General features: G+C 38.6%; 1 protein-coding gene across 34 annotated transcripts in view; it reads left to right on the forward strand.

The window, feature by feature from the left end:
• TMEM116 (transmembrane protein 116) overlaps positions 1-26160 on the forward strand; it is a 103559-nt gene that overhangs the window by 61909 nt on the left and 15490 nt on the right. For 22 of the 34 annotated variants that reach the window (XM_070628899.1, XM_070628893.1, XM_070628892.1 and 19 more), the window contains 6 exons: positions 2531-2580; positions 3514-3597; positions 3935-4073; positions 5868-6012; positions 6610-6683; positions 7449-7978. In XM_070628899.1, the coding sequence (XP_070485000.1) occupies positions 2531-2580; positions 3514-3597; positions 3935-4073; positions 5868-6012; positions 6610-6683; positions 7449-7655 (699 nt within the window). In that variant the 3' untranslated portion in view covers positions 7656-7978. Of the gene's footprint in view, positions 1-2530; positions 2581-3513; positions 3598-3934; positions 4074-5867; positions 6013-6609; positions 6684-7448; positions 7979-9666; positions 9758-25761; positions 25914-26160 lie in introns of those variants that run through there. The other 12 variants (XR_011542392.1, XM_070628906.1, XM_070628879.1 and 9 more) reach the window with 3 other exon arrangements.

The raw sequence follows: 26160 nt of genomic DNA on the forward strand, positions 1-26160 counted from the left end.
ATGATCGAGGAACTGAATTTTTAGGTTTTTTTTTAAAAGATTTTAGTTTTTTCCTTTTTCTCCCCAAAGGCCCCCCCGGTACATAGTTGTATATTCTTAGTTGTGGGTCCTTCTAGTTGTGGCATGTGGGACGCCGCCTCAGCGTGGCTTGGTGAGTGGTACCATGTCCGCGCCCAGGATTCAAACCATGGAAACACTGGCCGCCTGCAGTGGAGCGCGCGAACTTAACCACTCGGCCATGGGGCTGGCCCTGAATTTTTAATTTTATTTAATCTTGATTTTAATTTAAAAACAGGTAGCAGTGGCCACTGTATTGTAAGCACAGGACTGTATTTTGGTGCCTTTTTCTCTTGTTTACCTCTGGGGACTCAAAACTTATAATTATTCTTCTATATTTTAAACTTGTATAGTTTCTCAACTCGCTACAATTTAGTAACGACTCATGGCTATATATCCTTTTACATATTTGTCTGCATATTTCTATAATCCTAGGGCTGGAACATACTACAAAGAGACAATTAGTTCATTTTCCTCCTTTCAGGCAAATGTCTAAAAAGTTCAACAGCCTTATGGGGATAGTATTTCAAGTTTTTGTTCATTCATTCATTCATTCATTTACAAGCTAAGAATTTGGAATTTGGGAGAAGTTATTCGGCCACAGAGTCATTTCCTAAAGAAGTTACCATGATGAGACCAGAAGCCAAGGGACAACATGGGGGAATATTTTTCCGTGACTTGGGCTCCTGGCAGGAGAACAAATTAATCTTTGAAGGAAAAGAGAGTTAATATAAGATTAACTCTCCTATATGTATTCTACTGCTTTCTATGCATACAAATGTACATACTATACTTTATAACTCATGCTACACTAGTTCCAAGAAGAAAAACTGGCCCCAAATTTTAACTCACTGCCTATTATTTTGTCATTATAGCTTTATACCAGGAGCCTTGAAGTTTTTTTTGGGGGGGGGGAGGGTTCCTTTTTCTTTTTTTATTTTTGAGTTCTCTCTCTCTCTTTTTTTTTTAGATTTTTTAAAGTTTTTTTCCTTTTTCTCCCCAAAGCCCCCTGGTACACAGTTGTATATTCTTCCTTGTGGGTCCTTCTAGTTGTGGCATGTAGAACGTTGCCTCAGCATGGCTTGATGAGCAGTGCCATGTCCGCTCCCAGGATTCGAACCAACGAAACCCTGGGCCACCTGCAGCAGAGTGCGCGAACCTAACCACTCGGCCATGGGGCCAGCCCCTCTGTTTTTTTCTTTTTGAGGAAGATTAGCCCTGAGCTAACTACTGCCAATCCTCCTCTTTTTGCTGAGGAAGACTGGCCCTGAGCTAACATCCATGCCCATCTTCCTCTACTTTATACGTGGGACACCAACCACAGCATGGCTTTTGCCAACCGGTGCCATGTCCGCACCCGGGATCCGAACCGGCGAACCCCAGGCCACCGAGAAGCAGAACGTGCGAACTTAACCGCTGCGCCACCGGGCTGGCCCCTTGAGTTCTCTTTTAGATATACTAGCAAGACTTCTGCCCTAAACTATTATCAGTAAGCTTTTTGTCAGAGATTAATTGACAGCCAGGTAAGAACAAGAATTAAACACAGGATAGCCACCTGATGGATAGAGGATACAATAAAAAGAGAAGAAGGCACGGGAGTGGGAGAGGTTACCAAAGACTAATTTATACTGATTTTTCTTTTTACCTAAAGTCGACACTGACTATCCTACTTGAAATCATTTGCTGTTCTTGACCCAAAGTTCTTAGGTAAAATCAATTACCCACCTCTGATTATTGATTAATGGCTCACTTAATGCATATTGATCCCTAACGTTACCATTCTAGAAGATAAGATAACTACCTTAACACGGAAAAAGGCTTCTATTCGATTATCTTTTCAAGGCGTTCTGTTCAAAATCTTTCACCCTAAGTTTCTAGTCGGGAGGGACCATCCTCCTGTAGGTTGTTTTACAGAGTCTAACACAACTGTGGATTTTTGAAATATTCTTTCTTCTAGAGTCCAATAGGTCTTATATCTAAAGGTCTTATATCCAAATAGATCCTGCCCTATTATACTAACCCTGGCTTATTATGCTTTCTGCTAGTCATTTTCTACATAACTTTCACTCCACCCATGAGGTCTGAAAAGTCCACAACTCCCTGGATCTAAAAGAGAAGAATATTGAACTGTTATTAGAAGATGGAGGATTACTGTGTGGTTTCATATTTGTCTTCTTAAGAGAATGTATTCTGGTATCCAAATCTTATATTAAGCTACTTCCTGCAGGCTCTCTCTGTGGCTATTGTTGTTGTTGTTGTACTTTTTAGAAGATAGTCATACAGATAAAATTCTCTTATCTCCAATCCTAAGGAAATAATTATTTCATTGAATTTTATAGCAAATATTGCTTGACTGAAGCAGGCTAGCTCTTGGGAATTTTTGTTCTATTAAATGTTTAAGTGATGACCTGGTATTTATTATAACGTGGTTGGCAATATTCTAAGACATTACTCACACTTATTCTTTTCATAGGTTATAGATTATACTTGTCAGGTTGGCCAAATAGCCATCATTTTGTCAAGGTAAGATTTTTGCTTTCCTTCCTAGCAAGGTATAGATTCTCATTACTCTGGGGTCCAGATGGGAACAAATAGGAAGACAATGCCATTTATTTCCATTGAATCTGTCACTCCTAGGTCTTCATGGAGCCTTACTGAGTAGGAAGCAACATATATGTGATCATTTTCCCAGGTAGAATAGGCAAGCAGTTTGAAATTGCAGATTTTGGTTTTAGCCACAATTTTGCCATCAACTCTATGTGACATGCAACAAATATTTCCCTTTAAGTCTTTAGACTTCGAATTCCTTTTCATATATCATAAAGAGTTCTAATAGATGGCTTTCAAGATCTCATCCATCTTTATAACATTGAATGAGACTCTTACAATTATTAAGCCCAGAAAGGGTCTGGATCTCACCTAAAGTGGTGGTCATATCAGAATTGGTTTTAAACTTTGTAACTTTTACTCCTGGATCTTTTCCTCTTACAAGGAGCTGGATATATTTAGCTGGATAAATAATTGATTATTTAAAAGTATGCTTTAAAATTATGGGAGAAAAACTCCCAGGAAGGGGCTGATGCGAATGAAATTGTTCCTGGTCACCATGAAAGGTGAAACAGACTAAGCACAGAGTTCGTTCGTAGATTTTTTCCTTTCACTTTGACACACTTGGATTTTTATCTGATTGCACAACTCCCAGAGATTCCCTATGAAACTGTGTTAGGGCTTATTAACTGAGGTATAAAATGCATTTCCCACTTCACTTTCCCAGGAACTGAAAAAGAAGGAATACTTAAAGTTTTTGAAGTATTTTTCTTGAAGAAATTAAATGTGTATGTATTTATGGAGAGTGGTGGGGTGATAGAGTTGGGAGATGAACAGGAGAATATTTTGCAAAGGGGAAAGGGCATGAAAAAGTCTGAATACTAGGATGATAAGTTTTTTTCCTCCCAGCCTGATACCTCTACTGTTGATGATACCTGTATTCTGTCTGGGCAATGCCAGTGAATGTTTCCACAACTTCAGCCAGAGCCACAGGTAAGGAGCAAATCTGTCATTTTCATGGTAGACTATGTGTATTCTTTGCTATAAACAGAGGTGGGAGAAGACTTTGTACATACATTCTGGCCAAGATGCTTGTATTCTAAATGGGCTGTGGAACAACATATAGTCAAGGCTAAAAGTGCAGAAGTAGCAATATAAGACAAACTGACTAGAAGATAATGAGTCTATGAGAAGGAACAAGGTGTTAGGGGCAAGGGTTAGCAAAATGATAAGTAAAATTGCATTCTCATTAACTTTTGTAGCCCCAAATGGGTATCTCTCTAGTCTTAAATCTGTAGCAGTTACTCCTGTCCATTGATTTTTTTCGTAGATGTATCCTGATGTACTCACCACCATCAGCCATGGCTGAACTCTTGCCTTCTGCCGACGCATCAGTCTGTAGCACACTTTATTTTTATGGGCTCACCATTTTCCTAGCCAGCTTTCTACTCAGCCTCCTCACCATTGTGGTATGGTGCCACCCTACCTGCCTTTATGGAAAAAGGGGGAATTGGGAGGGATGGGGCAGTATTCCCAGGGCCTGGGAAAGGTGGGGTGGAGAGGCACTTCCTATAGTCCCTAGAACTAAGAAAGTGGCTAGGAGATATTGACAATTTAATTATTATCTCAGTCTTTTGGACTTCCCAAGATCAAATGATGAGTGGGGAAAAGAGCATGTATTCATTATGTGAGAATTATGCTCACTCTAGAACTAATGTATGTTCCTGTGGATTCTCATGGAGGACCAGACCAAAAAACTAGTATGTGTCAAATATATCCTTTATACAGGTTGACACTCTGGAACATAGGACATATGCTTTGATTTAATTTTCCAAATAATGAAAGAGTTTTCTTTTCTCAATTCTTTATTGGCTATAAATTTGCATTTATGCTATGATTAACTGGAGTTCAGGTGCTAAGTGTCTCAGGCAGTTATTAAATACTCATTTGACATCATCAGAATGATGTACGATTAAAATAATCAGCCATGGGTATGTTATTTATACATAACTGCCCAGTAAAAATCAGTAAACTTGCAAATATACCTTTTTATTTGCCATATCTACTTTTCAGTATTATTTTCTCCTCTCCTCATCTGCCAGTTCAAGGATTACAAATTATGTGCCTGCAGACCAAATTTATCCCACAAGTATGTTTTATTTTGCTGGCACAGCGAGCACATGTGAACCAAATATAATTGTGGAGAATTTCCTTTGAGAATTCAAAAACAAGTTATGGAAATAGCTTAGCCCAAATCAGCAGCTTTGTAGAATGCACAGTGACTAGTTTATATTAAAATGGCTTTGATAGTTTACATTTAGAACTGATTGACAAGAGAGACAGGTCTCCCAAAGCCTGGCACCCTGGGGATCCCCTGTTTGCTTCTTCAGAATAACCCAGGCTTCAGTGGGCATTCAGAATTAGCATTCTGATTATTTTTTAATCAACAGCTGGTAAACTGGTTTTACTAGACATAAATATTCTCAAGTAAGTTCAGGCTTCCTTTTGATTCCTATGTCTGTGGGGAAAGAAAACTACATGGCTCAACTTAGTTGAGTAATTGGGTTATTAACTTAGAGAGTGGATCTGGATTATTAAGGAAAAGTTTCAGATTTGTTACCAAGATTATTACCTAATTTACTCCCTACAAAAAGCACATTGGACTTCTGACCTGATTTATATTTCTTTTGTTAGCTAAATCTTATTCAGATAGCCCCCAAATGGAGGCGAAAACAATCTGTTTTCCAGCTAAAGACAAAAAGAGACTTCCTAAACCTCTTTTTGCTTAGAGTTCAGAATTTAAGCTTAGCCACTAAAGTGTTCTAAGTAAAGTATTTATTTTAAGGATATTTAAAGTGCTAAAGCATTTATTTTAAGGGTATTAAGCATAGAACACTTTCTAACACAATCTCTAATAAAGTGTTTTGAAAGAGGGTCAGGTTAGATCTTAGTTTTAACTTTCCATGCATATTGTGATTAACCTCAGTGAGGAAAAAAAAGGCTGAGGGTTGATGTAAGGTTTGTGTATTGAACATGGTAACTGTAAGTTTGGCTAATATCTGTCCATTTCCTTAGCCAAGCAAGAGTTCACTCTGAAGATAATTTTCTCTCAGAAAAACCTTGGTGTCAGATGGTAATGACAGGACAGTGGTCTTTCCTGCTGTCAGATCCCAAGAGGATGATCCTTCTTAAATGGTAGGAGAATAGACCTGGGAAGTTTTACTGAGCCTTAAGTAAACTACTCACTGTTCTCCCCATGTCAGGTCTTACTCATCCAAGCCCAGACACTGTATAAGAAGTTTGTGAAATCCACTGGCTTTCTGGGGAGTGAACAGTGGGCAGTGATTCACATCATGGAGCAGCGAGTGCGCTTCTACCCAGTGGCCTTCTTTTGCTGCTGGGGCCCGGGTGGGTATCTTAATGGAAAGAGCTGGGCAATGAAGAGGCAACTACTGGGTTCTGATCAAGCAAAGTGGTCTCACCAAGAAAGATGACTGCAGACACCTGTCCAACTTGTAAAATTTCCATTAGTCCCACCTCTATTTCAAGTTCTTCCCAACCCAACCTCCTTAATTTTCTTTTTCTTATGTTTTAGAAATTAAGATAATTAGACATGAGATGCAACCTGATATGCAAGGAAATGTCCTGACAGAACTCAGAGATATTAACACCTGCCCTTCCTACTACATAAAGTTGTAGTGAGGATCAGATTGGATAATATTTGTGAAAGAGCTTGGTAAATCCTAAAATGTTAAGAAGTATAACTTATCTTCCTGTGGTATGTCTTGCCACCATTGCTACACTAATAAATCTGCAAAGTTTAATCAATGAGGAGTAGAGGTTGGAGACCCAAGGCCCAGTGGTTTATATAACTGATTAATCTCACTGCTAGTCTTCATTATGCTTATAGTTTGTATTCTCACAATGCTTAGGCACGTATACTAAAGAAGTTTATGCTCAAGCAGCCAGGGCTGGCAACAAGATTTATACTTTGTGTTTTCACAGCTGTCATTCTGATGATCGTAAAGCTGACTAAACCACAGGACACCAAGCTTCACATGGCCCTCTATGTTCTCCAGGTAACACCTTCAACATCCAGGATCTCTATTCTCACAGCCTCATATCCTATTCTCTTACACTGTCGTTACTCAGTAAGCACACATTTTTCCCTCAGAGTATTTATTTCTACATTGCAAAGGAGAAAATGTATTATTTATATTCAGTTATGAAGAAGTTAAATTTTCCTCACAGATGAAGTAGATACTTTAGTGAAAGTGCTGCCATGCATTCCAGAGCATGTGTGTCTCTGGTCAATTTCATTTTATTGATGTGTTTTTAAGGGATGGGTAACGAAAAACAAGATCTACCAGATAATGTTCTTATGAAACACTGATAGTGACGTGACTCTCTCCCAACCAGAGTGAATTGAGTGGGATAAATTTTCTATTCTAGGTGAATGGGGAGGGAGGCGTAGAGAAACGGAATGATTCTCTTTTCCTTGTTTACCAGATTTAAGAAGGCTTTTTGGACTATCTGACTGTGTGATAGGGCAGTTTTCCCAAGCCTCACCTGGGAAATGGGGAAATAATGAAGGGCATTGAAGCCACTTCCTTGTCCTTATGTATACACTAACAAATATGACCAAGTCTCAGTCATCCATGACAAGGTACAATATGAAGAGTGAGTTCAGGAAGAACTAGAAAAATATAAAAAACTGACGCCAGATCTTGATGTTTGAGATAGAGGAAATATGACAATGCTTTATAAATAAGGGGAATGGGGACTATTCCTTAGATCTCTGAAAACCTGAAGGATGGGCTCCATCACCCCTTCATCTCCTCCAGGCTCTAACAGCATCATCCCAGGGTCTGCTCAACTGTGGAGTATATGGCTGGACACAGTACAACTTCTACCACCTAAAGCAAGAGGCTCGGCGTGATGCGGACACCCAGACACCATTATTGTGCTCGCAGAAGAGATTCTATAGCAGGGGCCTACATCCATTGGAATCTACCCTTGCTTTTGCCACCAGCACCTCCACCATTCTTTGAAACTATAATACTGGATCATCCAAGGACTGGAGTTATTCTACACTAATGGACGGGGAAGAGTGTTGTGGAAGAGCATCTTAAGTCTTTTCTAACCATGCTTTAAACTCTGGAAGTGAAAGGGGATATAGTGCCTTGGTTAGTAGCTATTCTAGGTGAATTGTGTAGGACCTCTCCATTATTCATAGATTGACTAGTGATTCTTAAAGTCTTTATTCAGGGAAATGAAGCCACTTTCCATCTAAGAGATAGACTCGTATTACCTTAATGAATATTATATTTGTCTAAGTCTCTTCTAGAAAAAATAAATTCCAGATTATTATTTATACGTGCCGTTACCAGACTCTCTACTCCATGGCTGTGGGGGACGTAGGGTGGCACGCAACAGCGTACTCAGATCTTACCATTGCTATTTCTCTCTCTCTGAGGTTGGACAAAGAAAGTCTTGGATTTCTGTTCTTTGAAGTTTTGGGAATTCATAAGAAGCAAGGACAATCACTGTCAAAAAAGTGGCAGTGGGATGCTCAGACACACCACATCCTAGTCTCTAGTATGTTCAGTGCTGTTCTAGATCTTGACAATAGGGACCATCCTGCTCTAGAAAATTAAGGCCAATCTTTTGAGGTTACAGGGGATTATAAAATTTAAAAGAAATCAGAACTAAAAGAACTCTAGAAATCAAAAACTCTCAACTCTCATTTACAAGCAGAATCCAAGGTAGGTTCCATAGTGCCTAGACATAGAATTAAGTTGAAGCACATGAACTTGCCATTTTTGTGGGTGGAAACGGTCTAATCTCAATTTTACATGGTTCAACTTAACAGTAAATGCTAAATATATGCTTATAGAATAAATGAATGAATAAGTGAATAAATGACTGATAAGTAGAATTTGAACCTTTTGGGAAAGAAAAGATTCTCAGACTGCAGAGCTTCATTTATAAGTAGTAATATCTAATCTGTTTCTTCCTCTTCAATTACATAACAAGGGATGTTTGGTCTCTCTGGTTAAGTTATGAACAAGGTCAGTGTGAGGCAAGGGCATCAGGTACTATGATGCTGAAACAAAGGGGAAAGCCAAATGGACCAAGTGACTGGAATGATAATCAACTAAAGCATCTGGAACTAATAATCAGATGCTTCTCACCTAATAAATTCCCTTGATCTGTCCAAGGCAAAATCCTTAAGATTAGAGAAAATTGACAGAGTAGATTACAATGGGGGATTATACAGAATACTCTGAAAAGTAAGTTCCAGAGGTTTTTCCAAAGGAGCTTTCTATAACATGTTAGGGAGCTCAATAATAGCTCTTTAGGTTTTAGGCCATGAGCTTTTAGCCTTACAATGGAGGGTAACCTGGCCTTGTTCCTTCAAGATCACATCTTGAGACCTCTCATTGCCCCTGCTCTGGAGACTCTGATTTCTGGATAGCACAGAACAAGAAAGATTACCTCAGCTAGGCAGCTGCTTTAACTTCTTTTAATTTAAAAACTAGTAAACATTTGACATATAGAAAGACAGACAGAAACAAGAAAGACGTCCCATTTTCCATAGACCTTGAGAGACACCAGAACTAAGGAGTCTGATCCTTAAAAAGTCCTTCCATTGTCACTTCATATTTGGCTTTGTTACCAGAAATAAGGTAATTATTAAATGTTTGTTAGGTTTGTTCACTTTGCTTTTCTGATGAATTTTTTGCATTGACACTGGTCTTAGATTTTCTATGGTTGTAGGCAAACAAAAGGATAGTAGGAATGAGAAATAATAAAAGGCTAGACACAACCAGATTAGGATTCTCAGCTTTTCATCATACTGAGAGTCAGAGGGGACACGTGGAGCTGCCCCCATAACCCTTGAATTTACATGTAGGAGTGGCATAGATGTAGACACAGTGGCAGTTCTTTAAATTGTTGCAAATATTCTTCCAGTGATAATTTGTCCAGGTTGCAGTCATAGTGGAGTATAGTGGTATCTAAGCAGGTTCCATTAATACAGATCTTCTGTGGACCATGTAGGATACCATCCTTCACCTTCTACTTGTCAGCCGTGTCTATGACTTCAAAAAACTCTGCACCCCAACACCATGTGTCCTGCATGGCGAACTAGGTAAGTCTTTGATATTTTGGGGGTTTTTTTGGTTTGTTTTTTTGAGGAAGACTAGCCCTGAGCGAACGTCCATGTCCATCTTCCTCTATTTTTTATGTGGGATGCCTGCCACAGCATGGCTTAATAAGCAGTGCATGGTCTGTGCCTGCGATCTGGGCTGGTGAACCCTGGGCTGCCTAAGCGGAGCATGCCATCTTAACTGCTGTGCCACTGGGCCAGCCCATATTTGATGTTTTTTAATGCATGGGAGCCTTTGGATGTTTTCACATAGCAGCCTCCCACATTTTACATCTTTGGCCTTGCACTTGCTGACGATTTTAAACATCTGTTTAGATTCACTGCCACGATTTCCAAACCTGTCTTCCTTGGTATTCATGTAATGATAACAACTTTCCTGGGCAACTTTCCAAAGACTTTAACACACTGATTCTCTAGGCTTCAGTAGGGGCTCTGTTAACAACAACCTTGTTCTTTGCAAAGTGTGCCATCTTGCTTTTAGGTATCTGTCTGGTACCACTTAGAGGTGCCATTATAGTATTCTGGGAGATCACACTCATCCATGCTGAGGTGACAGGATGTGGTTGCCTTTAGAAATTTGCAGTTTTTGCAGCACGATCCAAATGCACAATCTGAACCCTTCTTTAACTGGCATGAGGGCAGACAGCAGTAATCCTTTTGACAATCAAAGACACTGCCATAATCACATTCTTCTCCTTTATCTACTATTGTATTCCCACGATATGGCTTTCCAAAGGAGCTTTGGAGCTCAGCTTTATTAAATAGGCAGTCCCCTCTGTGCTTATGCAACAGCTAGTGGAGGTAGTAGAAGCTGCAGTTGCTGAAGCCCCTATCTACGGTAGTAAATTCATGCATAGTGCAGAGGTTTGGCAATGTTACTTGCAGGCCACATGGTGATGCTTCATTCCCAAATTGTGGCTAAGATCATGAGCCATGAGAGCTGTGAAATGTGGTATATCTTTATGAGAGAAAGATTCAACACTGCTTGCTTTCTTGGCAGTGTAGATACCTCTAAAAAATGCATGGCCCTGGTACTTCCCAAGACTTTGGCCAATAATCGTATGAGCAACATCATGCTTCACCCTTCTCAAAAGATGCCAGTCTCTCTGGCGATTAAAATTTTGAAGTGTTTCCTGCAAATTTCAGGATTTGCATTAAGTTTATCTCTGTTCATTTCTCTAACCCAGTAAGCACTACTTTCACATTTAGCTCCTTCATGTACCTGTTGACCAGAGCATGGATATCCATTACCATCATTTGTGTTGTTTTGGTTACACTATTATTCCACATTTGAGACCACTTACTGTCAACAACAGTAAACATTTCCACATACTTGGGAAGTGACCACGTATAGGGCATAGGAACTAAGGAGGGTCTGTTCTCCTCCGAAGTTGTAAAGTGGTTAAGAGCTCTTCCTGTTCGTCTCCACTGATTGCATAAGTCTCACTTAATTTTAACAATATGCTGTAAACCATATGTTCAGAATTCTTTGACGAATATATAGGCTTGATGCCAAAGACAGTATGATGTAGGATCAGGATTACCTTTAGCCCTGAGCAAGTGCTGATAGTCACAAGAGAATCCAGGTCACTCTCTGAATACCCAGTCATCCTGATAAAAGATATGTCCAAACCTAGTTTCCCATTTTGATGTGTATAAACAGAGAAATTCTTGACAAATAATTCTTTTGCTTTAAATTAATAATATGCCATTTCCCTTTTATGAGCAAGACATAGGACACCTTTTCTGCTTTTTTCCCCCAATCCTCTGAACTTCACAATTTTCTAGGGATGACTATTTGGTAATAAAGAGATTCCCACTTACAATGCATCCCATGAAGAATAGTCACTATCAGCAATAAGATGATAAACAGCTTAATATGAGAAGGGCCCTTTCTTAAATGCCCCATCCAAGGATTCCTGGAAGAAAAATTACTCCAAACCTTGCCCATGGCCACTTGATTTCGTAGAAGAAAGGCCAATGGGGAGACAAAGTTTACTAACCAGGGTTGTCATTGTTGTGACCCAAGTGAAACAGCTAATGAATTTGAACATGTTTTAATATGTCTAAGGGCCATTTTTATATTTTTAATAATTGTTCATGTCTTTTCTGCTTTTCCTGTCAAACTTCTGGTCTTTTTTTATCTCAACGTTTTCCCCCAACTTTATTGAGGTATAATTGTATATATTTAAAGTGTACAACATGATGAGTAGATATATGTATATATTGTGAAATATTTATTTATGGTGAATATAAATTTTCTAAAAGACAAAAGAACTAGAAAAGTTAAAGTAATTTTGGAAAACAACAACATGGGAGGAACTGCTCTACTGAATTTCAAGACTGTGTGGTATTGGTGTTGGGATAAACACATAGATTAATGGAACAGAAGAGAGAACCCAGAAATAGGGAGCCCACACATGTATGGCCAACTGATTTTTGACAAAGGGGCAAAAGCAATTCCATGGAGGAAGGAGTCTTTTCAACAAATGGTGCTGAAAAAATGGATGTACATAGATAATAAAATGAACCTCAACCTAAACCTTAAACTTTATATAAAACTCAAAATAGATCATAGATTTAAGTGTAAAATATAAAACTATAGAACTTCTTAGAAGAAAACATAGAACATCTTGGGACCTAGGGCTTAGTGAAGAATTCTTGAACATAACACCAAAAGCATGGTCCATAAAAGAAAAAATCCATAAATTGACCCTCATCAAAAGTAAAAACTCTTGCTTTGTGAAAGACCCTGTTAAGAGGATGAAAAGACAAGCTACAGACTGGGAGAAAATACTTGCAAGCTGCATATCTGATAAAAGACTCATATCTAGAATATATAAAGAACTCTCACTAGCCAACTATATCAAAGCAAACAATCCAATTAGAAAATGGGCAAAGACATGAAGAGGTATTTTACTGAAGAGGATATACGGATGGCAAATAAGCACATGAAAAGATATTCAACATTAGTGGACATTAGAGAAATGCAAATTAGGACCCTGTGAGCAATCACTACAGACCTATTAGAATAGCTGAAATTTTAAAAATACACAATGCTAACTGTTGCTGAGGATTCAGAGAAACTGGATCTTTCATACATTGCTGGTGGGAGTGTAAAATTATATAGCAATTCTGAAAAATAAACAGTTTTTTAAAAAACTAAACAAACACCACAAGACTCAACAATTACACTTCTAGACATTTATCCCAGAGAAATGAAAATTTGGCAATTTGGACTAGTAGACACCATAGATCCTTCCCACTGCTCAGCACAGAATGAGCAGATGAAAAATCCCAGCTCAGTTTTTCCCTGAGGAGAGAGAGTTGATCCATGCATTAAGTGCCCCAACTTCTTGAGGGCTGCTCAAAGAACTGGCATCTGTCTTGCCAGACTTGGAGCCCTGATGAATCTGGTGCAGAATAGCCACCTGGAGGAGACTAGAGATGGTGGTTTGGACTGGTAAGATGCCGTAGCTGCTTCCCCTGGCTCAGCACAGAGCAAGCAGACAAAAACCACAGCTGCCAGCTCCCTTAGAAGGGCAAGTGTTGATAGAGGCCCCCAGAATCTCTGGCTGGACTGATTGGTGGGGGTCTTCTGTATGAGATCTGTCCATGAAGACTGAGAGAGGTGCCTACTTTGTCTAATACACAGACACCAACACAGAGAGTCAAGGAAAATGAATCAAAGATGTTCCAAATAAAGGAGCAAGATAAATCTCCAGAAACTGCCCTAGTGAAATAGAGGTACATAATTTACCTGATGGAGAATTCAAAATAGCTGTCATAAAGATACTCATAGAGGTCAAGAGTACAGTGCATGAACAAAGTGAGAATTTCAACACAATGATAGAAGATATAAAAAAGCACCAGACAGAAAACATGGAGCTGAAGAACATAATAGCTGAGCTGAAAAAGTCACTAGAAGGGTTCAATATCAGATTAGATCAAGCAGAAGAAAGGATCAGTGAACTCAAAGATAGATCATTGGCAATAATTCAGTCAGAAGAGCAAAATGAAAAAGAGTGAAGAAAGCTTAGGGACTTATGGGGTACCATGTAGACAACCAATATACACATTTTGGGAGTTCCAGAAGAAGAGAAGGAAAAAGGAACAGAATTATTATTGAAAGGAATAATGACTGAAAACTTCCAAAATCTGGAGAAAGAAATGGACATACAGATCCATGAAGTATAGAGAACACAAAACAAGGTGAATGCAAAGATGTCCACACTGAGACACATTATAATCAAATTGTCAAAAACCAAAAACAGAAAGAGAATTTTGAAAGAAGCAAGAGAAAAGTGAATTGTCACATGCAAGGTAATGTCCATAAGACTCTCAGTATTTTTTCAGCAGAAATTTTGGAGGCCAGAAGGGAGTGGCATGATATATTCAAAGTGTGAAAGAAAAAAACTGTCAACCAAGGATACTTCACCTGGCAAAACTGTCCCTCAAAAACGAAGGAGAAATAAAGTGTTCCACCGACAAAAGCTGAGGGAATTTATCACCACTAGAACTGCCTTAAAAGAAATGTTAGAGGAAGTTCTTCAAGTTGAAATGAAAGAATGCTAAAAAGCATCACAATAGCATAAGGAAATATGAAACTCATTGGCAAAAGTAAACATATAGACAAATATATAATACTGTATTACTGTAATGCTGGTGGGTAAATCGTTTTTAATTCTGGTATAAAAGTTAAAAAACGAAAGTATTAAAACTAACTAAAAATGTGTTAAAAGATACACAATATGAATAGATGCTAATTGTACCAATAACAAATTGGAGAAGGGGAGAAGTTAAAGTGTTGAGTTTTTATATGTGATTAAGCTAAAGTTGTTATTAGCTTAAAATAGACTGTTATGACTATAAGATATTTTATGTAAGCCACAAGATAACCACAAAAAATGCCAATAAAAATTACACAAAAGAAAAAGAAAGGAATTAAAGTACATCCATACAAAAAAACACAACAAAACAAAGGAAGACAGCAAAAGAGGAAGAGAGACAAAAGAACTACAAGACTGAAAACAACAAAACTGGCAATAGTGAGTTCTTACCTATCAATAATTGCTTTAAACACAAGCAGATTAAACTCCCCAACCAAAAGATACAGAGTGGCTGAATGGGTGAAAAAACAAGACTCACCTATATGATGTCTATAAGAAATTCACTTCAGTTTTAAGAATACACATAGGCTGAAAGTGAAGGGATAGAAAAAGAAATTCCATGCAAATGATAACCAAAAGAAAGCAGGGGTGACTATACTTATATTAGACAAAATAGACTTTTAAGTCAAAAATTCTCACAAGAAGGACATTATATAATGATAAAAGGAGCAATCCACCAGGAAGATATAACAGTTATAAATTTATATGCACCTGACATCAGAACCCTTAAATATGTAAAGCAAGGATCTGAATAGACACTTTTCCAAAGAAGACATACAGATGATCAACAGGTCCATGAAAAGATGCTCAACATCACTAATCATCAGGGAAATGCAAATCAAAAGCACAATGAGATATCACCTCACACCTGTTAGAATGGCTATTACAAAAAAGACAAGAAATAAGAAATGTTGTTGAGGGTGTGGAGAAATTGGAAGCCTTGTGCACTGTTGGTGGGAATGTAAATTGGTGCAGCCACTATGGAAAACAGTATGGAGGTTTCTCAAAAAATTAAAAATAGAACTACCATATGGTCCAGCAATTCTGCTTCTACATGGTTATCCAAAGGAAACAAAAACACTAACTTGAAAAGATATGTGCACCCCCATGTTCAGTACAGCATTATTTACAGTAGCCAACACATGGATGCAACCTAGGTGTCTATTGATTGAAGAATGGGTAAACAAAATGTGTATGATAGTCCCCCCTTATCCATGGTTTCACCTTCTGTGGTTTCAGTTACCGGCAGTCAACTCTGGTCTGAAAATATTAAATGGAAAATTACAGAAAAAAACGATTCATAAGTTTTAAATTGTTGTTCTGAGTAGCAAGATGAAATCTTGCACTGTCCTGCTCCATCCCACTGGGACATGAATCATCCCTTTGTCCAGCATATCCACACTGTATATGCTACCTGCCCATTAGTCATTTAGTAGCCATCTTGGTTACCAGATCAACTGTTGAAATATCACAGTGCTTGTATTCAAGTAGCCCTTATTTTACTTAATAACTGCCCCAAAGTGCAAGAATAGTGATGCTGGCAATTAGGATATGCTGAAGAGAAGCTGTAAAGTGCTTCCGTTAAGTGAAAATGTGAAAGTCCTCAACTTAAGAAAAGAAAAAAATTGTATGCTGAGATTGCTAAGAACAAATCTTCTATCTGTAAAATTGTGAAGAAGGAAAAAGAATTTCATGCTAATTTTGCTGTTGCACCTCAAACTGCAAAAGTTACAGCCACAGTGTGTGATAAGTGCTTAGTTAATACGGAAAAGGCATTAAATTTGTGAGTGGAAGACATGAACAGAAAATGTGTTCTGATTGAGGGCAACATGTTGCACCAGAAAGCTTTGGGCCTGTACAAAGACTTCAGCAAGGGATTCCCTGGCACCAAGCAATTTACTGCATGTAAGGAATGGTTACGCAGATTCGGGAATAGGTTTGGACTGAAAGACAGAGAGACCATATTCACGTAACTTTTATTACAGTATATTGTTATAATTGTTCTACTTCATTGGTTGTTATTAATCTCTTACTGTGCCTAATTATAAATTAAACTTTATCATAGGTATGTATGTATAGGAAAAAACATTGTATATATAGGGTTTGGTACAATCCACAGTTTCAGGCCTCCACCAGGCGTCTTGAAACATATGCCCCATGGATAAGGGGGGACTACTGTATATATATATATGTATATATATATATACACACACAACAGAATATTATTAAGCCATGAAAAAGAAGGAAATCTTACCGTTTATGAACGTGGATAGACCTTGAGAGCATTAGGCTAAGTGGAATAAGTCACATAGAGAAAGACAAATACCATATGATCTCACTTATATGTGGAGTCTAAAAAAGAGAAAAAGAGGAACTCATAGATAGAACAAATTAGTGATTGGCAGAGGCAGGGGCTGGGGGGTTGGTGAAATGGGTGAAGGTGATCAAAAGGTACAAACTTCTAGTTATAAAAAGTCCTTATTTGTAAATAAATACTGCATTAATACTGTATTGTATATTTGAAAGGAGCTAAAAGAATAGATCCTAAAAGTCCTTCTGAGAAAAGAAAATTTGTAACAATGTGTGGTGATGCTTGTTAACTAGACTTATTGTGGTGATCATTTCACAATATATACAAATACAAATCATTATGTTGTACACTTGAAACTAATGTCAATTATATCTCAGTAAAAATTAAAAAACAGCAAGCTTTAAAAAAAAGTATAAAGTTTGGACATACAAAAAGCTAAATTTTTGTCAAACTAGTTTAATACTTTGTCTTCGTTAGGGCATAATTACATCCATGTAAGGTTATGATGATGTGATCTGGGTTTTCAACAGATTATCTTAAAAACTGTTTTTTTCCTCTCACTTGTCCCCAGAGAATGGAATAGAGTCTGATTCCAGGCTATGAGCATATTCTCAAAAGCACTCCTACAGAAACAAGAAAGGATGTCAGGTCAGGTCCAAGGAGAGAGATGGTCTATCCGAGGCCCCCAGCAGGGCATGACCCCTGGACCCCAGGAGCATTAAAATCTGCAGCATCCAAATGTGTTTTATTTCACCCATTTTAATTTTCCTTTTTTCCCCCAAATCTGGATAAAAATGTAGAACCTGTGCTTTGAGTGACGAAGGGAAGAGTCTCTGCTGGCCTGAGGCAGAACAGACAGGACAATGGCTGCCCAGGGAAAGTAGGTAACGGATGGCAATAAATCACAGTAAGAATTTTGGGGGGGAGTTGGTGTCAAGATGGCAGCATAGGCGGACTCTGAAGTCACCTCCTCCCACGGACACAACCAAGTTACAGCTATTCTTGGAACAATTACCCCTGAGAGAGAACTGAAAACTGGATAAAAAGAACCCCTGCAACAAAGGGCAGTCCTGACTGAAGTTAAAGAGGGAGAAATTCCTCTCTGGAGAGAAAAAAAGCCACCTTTGCAAGCTGCAGAGATTCACAGCTGGCCAGGAGCAATCCTGAGGTATGCAGCCTTCCCTGGAGGAGTAGGGGAGCTGAGCAGGAAAGTGTTACTGCTATAAGCCTCCTTTGGACTCAGCACAACTGAGAAAGTCTCATAATATCTGGCTTTGCTGTCTATTAACTACAACGGGGAATACCCCTAGAAAAGCTATTGGACATAAGCAGAAAAAAGCCAGCTCTTAAAGGGCCCAAGCACAAATTGACCCATTTCAGAATGCAAGCTAAAGTCAGCAGAAAGAAAGGTGCACACTTTGGTAAAAAGAGACTCACCTGATAGGCTCTGGGTGCATCTCAGTGAGAGGTGACACCTCTCCAGGGATTGAGACATTGGTGGCAGCCATTATTGTGACCTAGTAGAGGTGTACTGACACAGATGCTGGCAGACACCATTGGAGTTCTTTCTCTGACCTGTTAGCCCAGGGTCTGCCCTGTGTACTAGAGCACTGATTTAATACAGCTCAGCCAGGACAGGCAGCCCACCCTAGCGACTGGCCCCACCCAACAGGAAGCCCTCAGGCAACTTGTCAGCCTGCATAGACTGGGTGCCTGGATCCCCTGCAGGCAGGCGAGTAGGTCTGTGGGGCAGGGCGTGAGTGAGGAGTGGGTGGAGTGTGTGGGTGTTGGTGGAGTTTGTGGGGGCCTCTGCAGTGGGGCAACTGGGTCAGAATCAGTGGGTTGGGAAGTGTGCATGGGGCAGGACTGTGTTGATGGTATGTGTAGGGTTTATCAGTGGCAGAAGTCCTGTGCTTCTCAAACAGCCACATAGGGGATCAACCCCACCTTCCAAAGCCTGAAACAATTGAGTGCTCCCATGCCTGAGAGATCTCCCAGATGAGACAGCTGACAACAGCCTTGCAGGCCAGAGGCCTACAGCAATTGTAAGCCTAGCAACCAGCTATGCTGGGGGCCTACTGACTTAACAGAAAAACTGCAAGAGGAATGTGCTATTAGACCTTGCAGCCAACTGTGCTGGGGCTCCCCACACCCAATAAAGTGACTGAAGGATCCGTAGCAGCCACATGCAGTTGAGCATTACAACAAACTGGCCAGGTGGACAACCTAGCCTCCCAGGGCACCTATGGCAAGATAAACCCTGTCACAACAGAAGGACACATGTAGCCCACACAGAGGTCACTCCTGGAATATTTGGAACTGGTGACGAGAGGGAAGCATGCTGCTGGGCTTCATCAAGCATCTCTTACATAAGGCCACTTCTCCAAGATCAGGAGATGTAGCTGACCTACCTAATACATAGACATAAGCACAGAGAAAGAGGCAAAATGAGGAGACAAAGGAATACATTCCAAGCAAAGGAACAGGACAAAATCCCAGAAAAAGAACTAAATGAAACAAAAATAAACAGTCTACCTGACAAAGAGTTCAAACAAAAAGTCGTACAGATGCTCACTGATCTTAGGAGAAGAATGGAGGAACTCAGTGAGAACGTCAACAAAGAATTGGAAAATATATATAAGAACCAATGAGAAATGAAGAGTACAATACTGGAAATGAAAAATTCACTAGAGGGACTCAATGGCAGAGTAGATGATACAGAAAAATGGATCAGCGAGCTGGACGAAAGACTAGAGGAAGTCACCCAAGCTGAATGGATAAAAGAAAAAAATATTAAAAAGAATGAGAACAGTCTAAGGGAACTCTGGGACAACATCAAGCACACTAACATTCATATTATGGGTGTCCAGAAGGAGAAGAGAGAGACAGGGGCAGAGAATCTATGAAGAAATAATAGCTGAAAACTTTCCCAACCTAAGGAAGGGAACAGACATGCAGGTACAGGAAGCACAGAGAGCACCAAACAAGATTAAACCCAAAGAGGCACACACCAAGACGTATTATTATTAAAATGTCAACTATTAAAGATAAAGAGAGAATCCTACAAGCCACAAGAGAAAGTCAACAAGTGACATACAAAGACAACCCCATAAGGCTATCACCTGACTTTTCAGCAGAAACCTTACAGGCTAGAAGGGAGTGTCATGATATGTTTAAAGTGCTGAAAGGAAAAAACCTACAGCCAGGAATACTCTACCCAGCAAGGTTATCATTCAGAATGGAAGGAGAGATAAAGAGTTTCCCAGAGAAGCAAAAATTGAAGGAGTTTATCACCAAGAAACCAGTTTTACAAGAAATGCTAAAGGGACTTATTTAAGTGGAAAAGAGAAGACCACAAATAGGAATAAGAAAACTACGGGGAAAAAAAGGCAATAAAATCACCGGTAAAGGCAGAAATACAGTAGAGGTAGCAGATAAACCACCTATGCAGATAATATGAAGATCAAAAGACAAAAGTACTAAGATTACCTACTTCAATGGTAAGAAGGTAATGGATACACATACACTAAATAAGAGGTTAGATATGATATCAAAAACAAAATGTGGGAGGAGGGAAGTAAAAGAGCTTTTAGAAAGAGGTCAAATTAAAGAGACCATCAACTCAATATAGATTGCTATATACATAGATTATTATATATGAACCTCATGGTAATAACAAACCAGAAACCTATAATAAATACACAAATAATTAAGGGAAAGGAACCCAAACATAATACTAGAGAAAGCCATCAAACCTCAAGAGAAGAGAGCAAGAGAAGAAGAAAGGAAGAGAGAAGAGCTATGAAAACACCAAGAATAAAAGTAACAAAATCGCAATAAATACATATTTATCAATAGCTACTTTAAAAGTCAATGGACTAAATGCTCCAGTCAAAAGGCATAGGGTGGCCAACTGGATAAAAAAAAAGACCCATATGTATGCTGCATACAAGAGACAGACTTCAGACCTAAAGACACTCACAAACTGAAAGTGAAAGGATGAAAAAAGATACTCCATGCAAATGGCAAAGGAAAGAAATCTGGGGTAGCAATACTTATATGAGAAAAAGTAGACTTTAAAACAAAAACTGTAACAAGAGACAAAGAAGGGCACTATATAATGATAAAGGGAACAATCCAACAAGAGGATATAACACTATGTGCACCCCACATAGGAGCACCTAAATATATAAAGCAATTATTAACAGACATAAAAGGAGAAATAGTAACACAATAATAGTAGGGGACTTTAACACTCCACTTACACAAATGGATAGATCATCCAAACAATATCAATAAGGAAACATTGGCCTTAAACAACACATTAGACCAGATGGACTTAGTGGATATATAGAGAGCATTCCATCCAAAATCCACAGAATACACATTCTTTTCAAATGCACTTGGAACATTCTCCAACGTTGATCACATATTAGGCCACAAAATAAGTCTCAATAAATTTAAGAAGACTGAAATAATACCAAGCGTCTTTTCTGACCACAAAGGTATGAAACTAGAAGGTAACTACAGGAAGAAAATCAGAAAAGCCACAAATATGTGCAGATTAAACAAAATGCTACTGAACAATGATTGGGTCAATGGAGAAACAAAAAAATACCTGGAGACAAATGAAAATGAAAATAAAACATGACAAAATCCATGGGATACAGCAAAGTGGTTCTAAGAGGGAAGTTTATAGCAATACAGGCCTAGCTCAACAAAAAAGAAAAATCTCAAATAAGCAATCTACCAGTGCACATAAAACAGTGGAAAAAGAAGAACAAACAAAGGCCAAAATCAGTAGAAGGAAGGAAATAATAAAAATCAGAGCAGAAGTAAATGAAATAGAAACTTAAAAAAATATAGAAAAAATCAATGAAACCAAGAGCTCTTTCTTTGAAAAGATAAACAAAATTGGCGAGCCTTTAGCTAGACTTCCCAAGAATGAAAGAGAGACTGAGGCTCAAATAAATAAAATCAGCAATGAAAGGGGAGAAATTACAACGGACACCTCAGAAATACAAAAGATTATAAAGGAATACTACAAAAAGCTATATGGCAACAAATTGGATAATCTAGAAGAAATGGGTAAGTTCTTAGAATCATACAACCTTTCAAAACTGACCCAAGAAGAAATAGAGAATTTGAATAGACTAATCACCAGTAAGGAGATCAAAACAGTAATCAAAAACCTCCCAAAAAATAAAAGTCCAGGACCAGACAGCTTCCTTGGTGAATTTTACCAAACATTCAAAGACTTAATACCTATCCTTCTCAAACTCCTCCAAAAAACTGAAGAGGAAGGGAAGCTTCCTAACTCATTCTACGAAGCCAACATTACCCTGATACCAAAACCAGACAAGGACAACACAAAAAAGAAAATTACAGGCCAAAATCACTGATAACAATTGATGCAAAAATCCTCAACAAAATACTAGCAAATCAAATACAATAATACATTAAAAAGATTGTACACCATGATCAAGTGAGATTTATTCCAAGGATGCAGGGATGGTTCAACATCTGCAAATCTATCAGCGTGATACACCACATTAACAAAATGAAGAATAGAAACTACACAATCATCTCAATAGGTGCAGAGAAATCATTTGACAAGATATAGCATCCCTTCGTGATAAAAAAATGGGTATAAAATGAAGGTACCTCAACATAATAAAGCCCATGCATGACAAACCCACAGCTAATATCATTCTCAATTCAGGAAAATTGAAAGCTATCCCTCTAAGAAAAGGAACCAGACAAGGATGCCCACTTTCACCACTCTTATATGAGATAATATTGGAAGTCTTAGCCAGGGCAATTAGGCAAGAAAAAGAAATAAAGGGGCCGGCCTGGTAGCGCAGCGGTGAAGTTTGCACGTTCCGCTTCTCAGCAGCCTGGGGTTCACCGGTTCAGATCCCGGTGCAAACATGGCACCGCTTTGCAAAAAGCCATGCTGTGGTAGGCATCCCACATATCAAGTAGAGGAAAATGGGCATAGATGTTAGCTCAGGGCCAGTCTTCCTCAGCAAAAAGGGGTGGATTGGCAGTAGTTAGCTCAGGGCTAATCTTCCTCAAAAAAAAAAGAAAGAAAACCAAAAAGGATCCAGATTGGTAAGGAAGGAGTGAAACTGTGACTATTTGCAGATGACATGATTTTATATATGGAAAACCCTAAAGAATCCACTAAAAAACTTTTAGAAATAATAAAAGAATACAGTAAAGTTGCAGGATACAAACTCAACATAGAAAAATAAGTTGTGTTTCCATACACTAACAGCAAAGTAGCAGAAAGAGAAATTAAAAATACAATCCCATTTACAGTTGCAACAAAAAGAATAAAATACCTAGGAGTAAACTTAATCAAAGAAGTGAAAGATCTGTACACTAAAAACTATAAAACATTGTTGAAAGAAGTTGAAGAAGACACAAAGAAATGGAAAGATATTCCATGCTCTTGGATTGGAAGAATTAACATACTTAAAATACTTCCTAAAGCAATCTACAGATTCAATGCAATCCTTATCAAAGTTCCAACAACAGTTTTCATGGAAATGGATAAAGATTCCTAAAATTGATATGGAACAACAAAGACCCGGAATAGCCAAAGGAATCCTGAGAAAAAAGAACAAAGCTGGAGGTATCACACTCCCTAATTTCAAAATAGGCTACAGAGCTACAGTAACCAAAACAGCATGGTACTGGACAAAAACAGAGACACAGATCAGTGGAACAGAATAGAGAGCCCAGAAATAAACCCAAACATCTATGGACAGCTAATATTCGACAAGTGAGCCAAGAACATACAATGGAGAAAGGAAAGTCTCTTCAATAAATGGTGTTGGGAAAACTGGACAGCCACATGCAAAAGAATTAAAGTAGACCATTATCTTACGCCATACACAAAAATCAATTCAAAATGGATTAAAGACTTGAATATAAGATCTGAAACCATGAAACTTCTAGAAGAAAACATAGGCCGTATTCTCTTCTACATCAGTCTTAACAGCATATTTTCAAGTACCATGTCTGATCGAGCAAAGGAAACAATAGAGAAAATAAACAAATGGGACTCTTTCAAACTAAAAACCTTCTGCACAGCAAAGGAAACCACCAGCAAAACAAAAAAACAACAATTGGGAGAAGGTATTTCTAAACCATATATCTGATAAGGGGTTAATATCCAAAATATACAAAGAACTCATACATCTCAACAACAAAAAAGTAACAACCCAATTAAAAAATGAGCAAAAGATCTGAACATACATTTCTCCAAAGAAGATATACAGACAGCCAACAGGCACATGAGAAAATGTTCAACATCATTAACTATCAGGGAAATGCAAATCAAAACTACAATGAAATATCACCTCACTCCCGTCAGAATGGCTATGATTAACAAGACAGGAAACCATAAGTGTTGGAGAGGATGTGGAGAGAAGGGAACCCTCATACACTGCTGATTGGAGTGCAAACTGGTGCAGCCCCTATGGAAAACAGAATGGAGATTCCTCAGAAGATTAAGAATAGATCTACCATAAGGTCCAGCTCTTCCACTGCTGGATATTTATCCAAAGAACATGAAGACACGAATGCATAAAAGATACATGCACCCCTCCATTCATCATACCATTATTCACAATAGCCAAGACTTGGAAGCAACCTAGGTGCCCATCAAGGGACGAATGGATAAAGATGTGGTATATAAACACAATGGAATACTACCCAGCCGTAAGAAATGATGAAATCTGGCCATTTGTGACAACATGGATGGACCTTGAGGGTATTATGCCAAGTGAAATAAGTCAGAGGGAGAAAGTCAAATACCGTATGGTCTCATAAGTAGAAGATAAAAACAACGACAAACAAACAGATAGCAACAGAGATTGGACTGATGGTTACCAGAGGGGAAGTGGGTAGGGAGGTGGGCAGAAGAGGTGATTAGGCACACGTGTGTGATGATGGATTGTAATTAGTCTTTGGGTGGTGAACACAGTGTAATCTACACAGAATTCAAAATATATGACCAGGTACACCTGAAAGTTATATAATGTTGTAAACCAATGTTACCGCAATTTAAAAAAAAATTTTTTTAAAGAATTTCGGGGGAGCAGCTGGCTGGGTCACAAGTATCTACCAATACAGGTTATTAGAACATGTAAGCATTCCTCAGAAATGCCCCAAATATAATGGGGAGAGGAATCAGGTGAAAAGGTATACTTCCTAAAGACATTCACACATAGTGCAGAATGAACTATCATCACCCATGCTTTACAGGAAACGCTGACTCTTGGACGTGGAGATTTCACACCCTGAGTTACATCTACCTGCTCGTTCCCGCTCACATTAAAACTGGCCCCTTCCTACCATAGTCTCTTTTAATTGAGTTCAACCTTCTTTTGTTGGAGTTTGGGGTTTTATAAACTTTTTATGACTTACTTGGCTGTTTATAAATATTTAGCAATATTGCATTTGAGCAAGATTTTGTTGTGCTAGGGAGTAGCAAGAGGCATCCTGCCCAGGGAATGAATCTGGCCCTATATTTTAAGGCTAGCTCTGCTTAAATCATATACTTGGTAAACATTTATTAAGCATCTACAATGTAAGAGGCTCACGGCACTGAATCGGTTGGCAACATGCCTCTCCATGATGTCAGGATGTAACAGGAGAAAAGACATTTTCATCAAGAATGACTACATAATTTGGGGATTCATAATTGAGGTCAGTTAAGGACAGGGCCTTCCCCGTCACTTTTTCTGAAGGAAAAGCCTCATGAGGTAGTTGAGAATGTAGATTGAGTCATACCTGGGGAAGACATGCAGCTTCCATCATTTACTAGCTCTAGAGCAAATTCTCTTTGGTGTGATTCTTCGTGAACAAGATGAAAGTTCCATAGAGTGGTTGGAAGGATTAAATTAAGACAGCGAATGTAATGTGTTTAATACAGTTTGTGGCACAGAATGAATAATGTTAATTGTTATATTTGCTTTGTGCTCTCTTCACAGAGAAGTATCTACCACCTCCAAAGCCCTGTTACCTGTAATTGGAGGGGTTCCTTCTGATGTCAGTCAACAAGTTATTAATTTCATTCAATAAGTTAAAAAGAAAAATAGAAAAGACAAAATTTTAGTTTCATACATGTGCTCAGCACTGTGGTAGGGGGCTCTGTACTGTTATAAAATTAGTATAAATACAGTTTCCTAACTCTAGGTGACGTTCATCAGACATGAGACATCTGAAGGTCTGAAGTTCATCCCAGGAAGATTAATAAAAAGGAAAGGCTATGAAAGCTGCTCTCGAGGAAGAAATCTTGGGTAAAAAGGGAGTATGGCTATAGGAAGGACCTGGAAATACTGGGAAGTAACAAATTTAATATACATACATCATGTTAAACATCTGCCAGA

This window comes from Equus przewalskii, chromosome 7, assembly GCF_037783145.1.
Source record: "Equus przewalskii isolate Varuska chromosome 7, EquPr2, whole genome shotgun sequence".
Taxonomy (NCBI): Eukaryota; Metazoa; Chordata; class Mammalia; order Perissodactyla; family Equidae; genus Equus; species Equus przewalskii.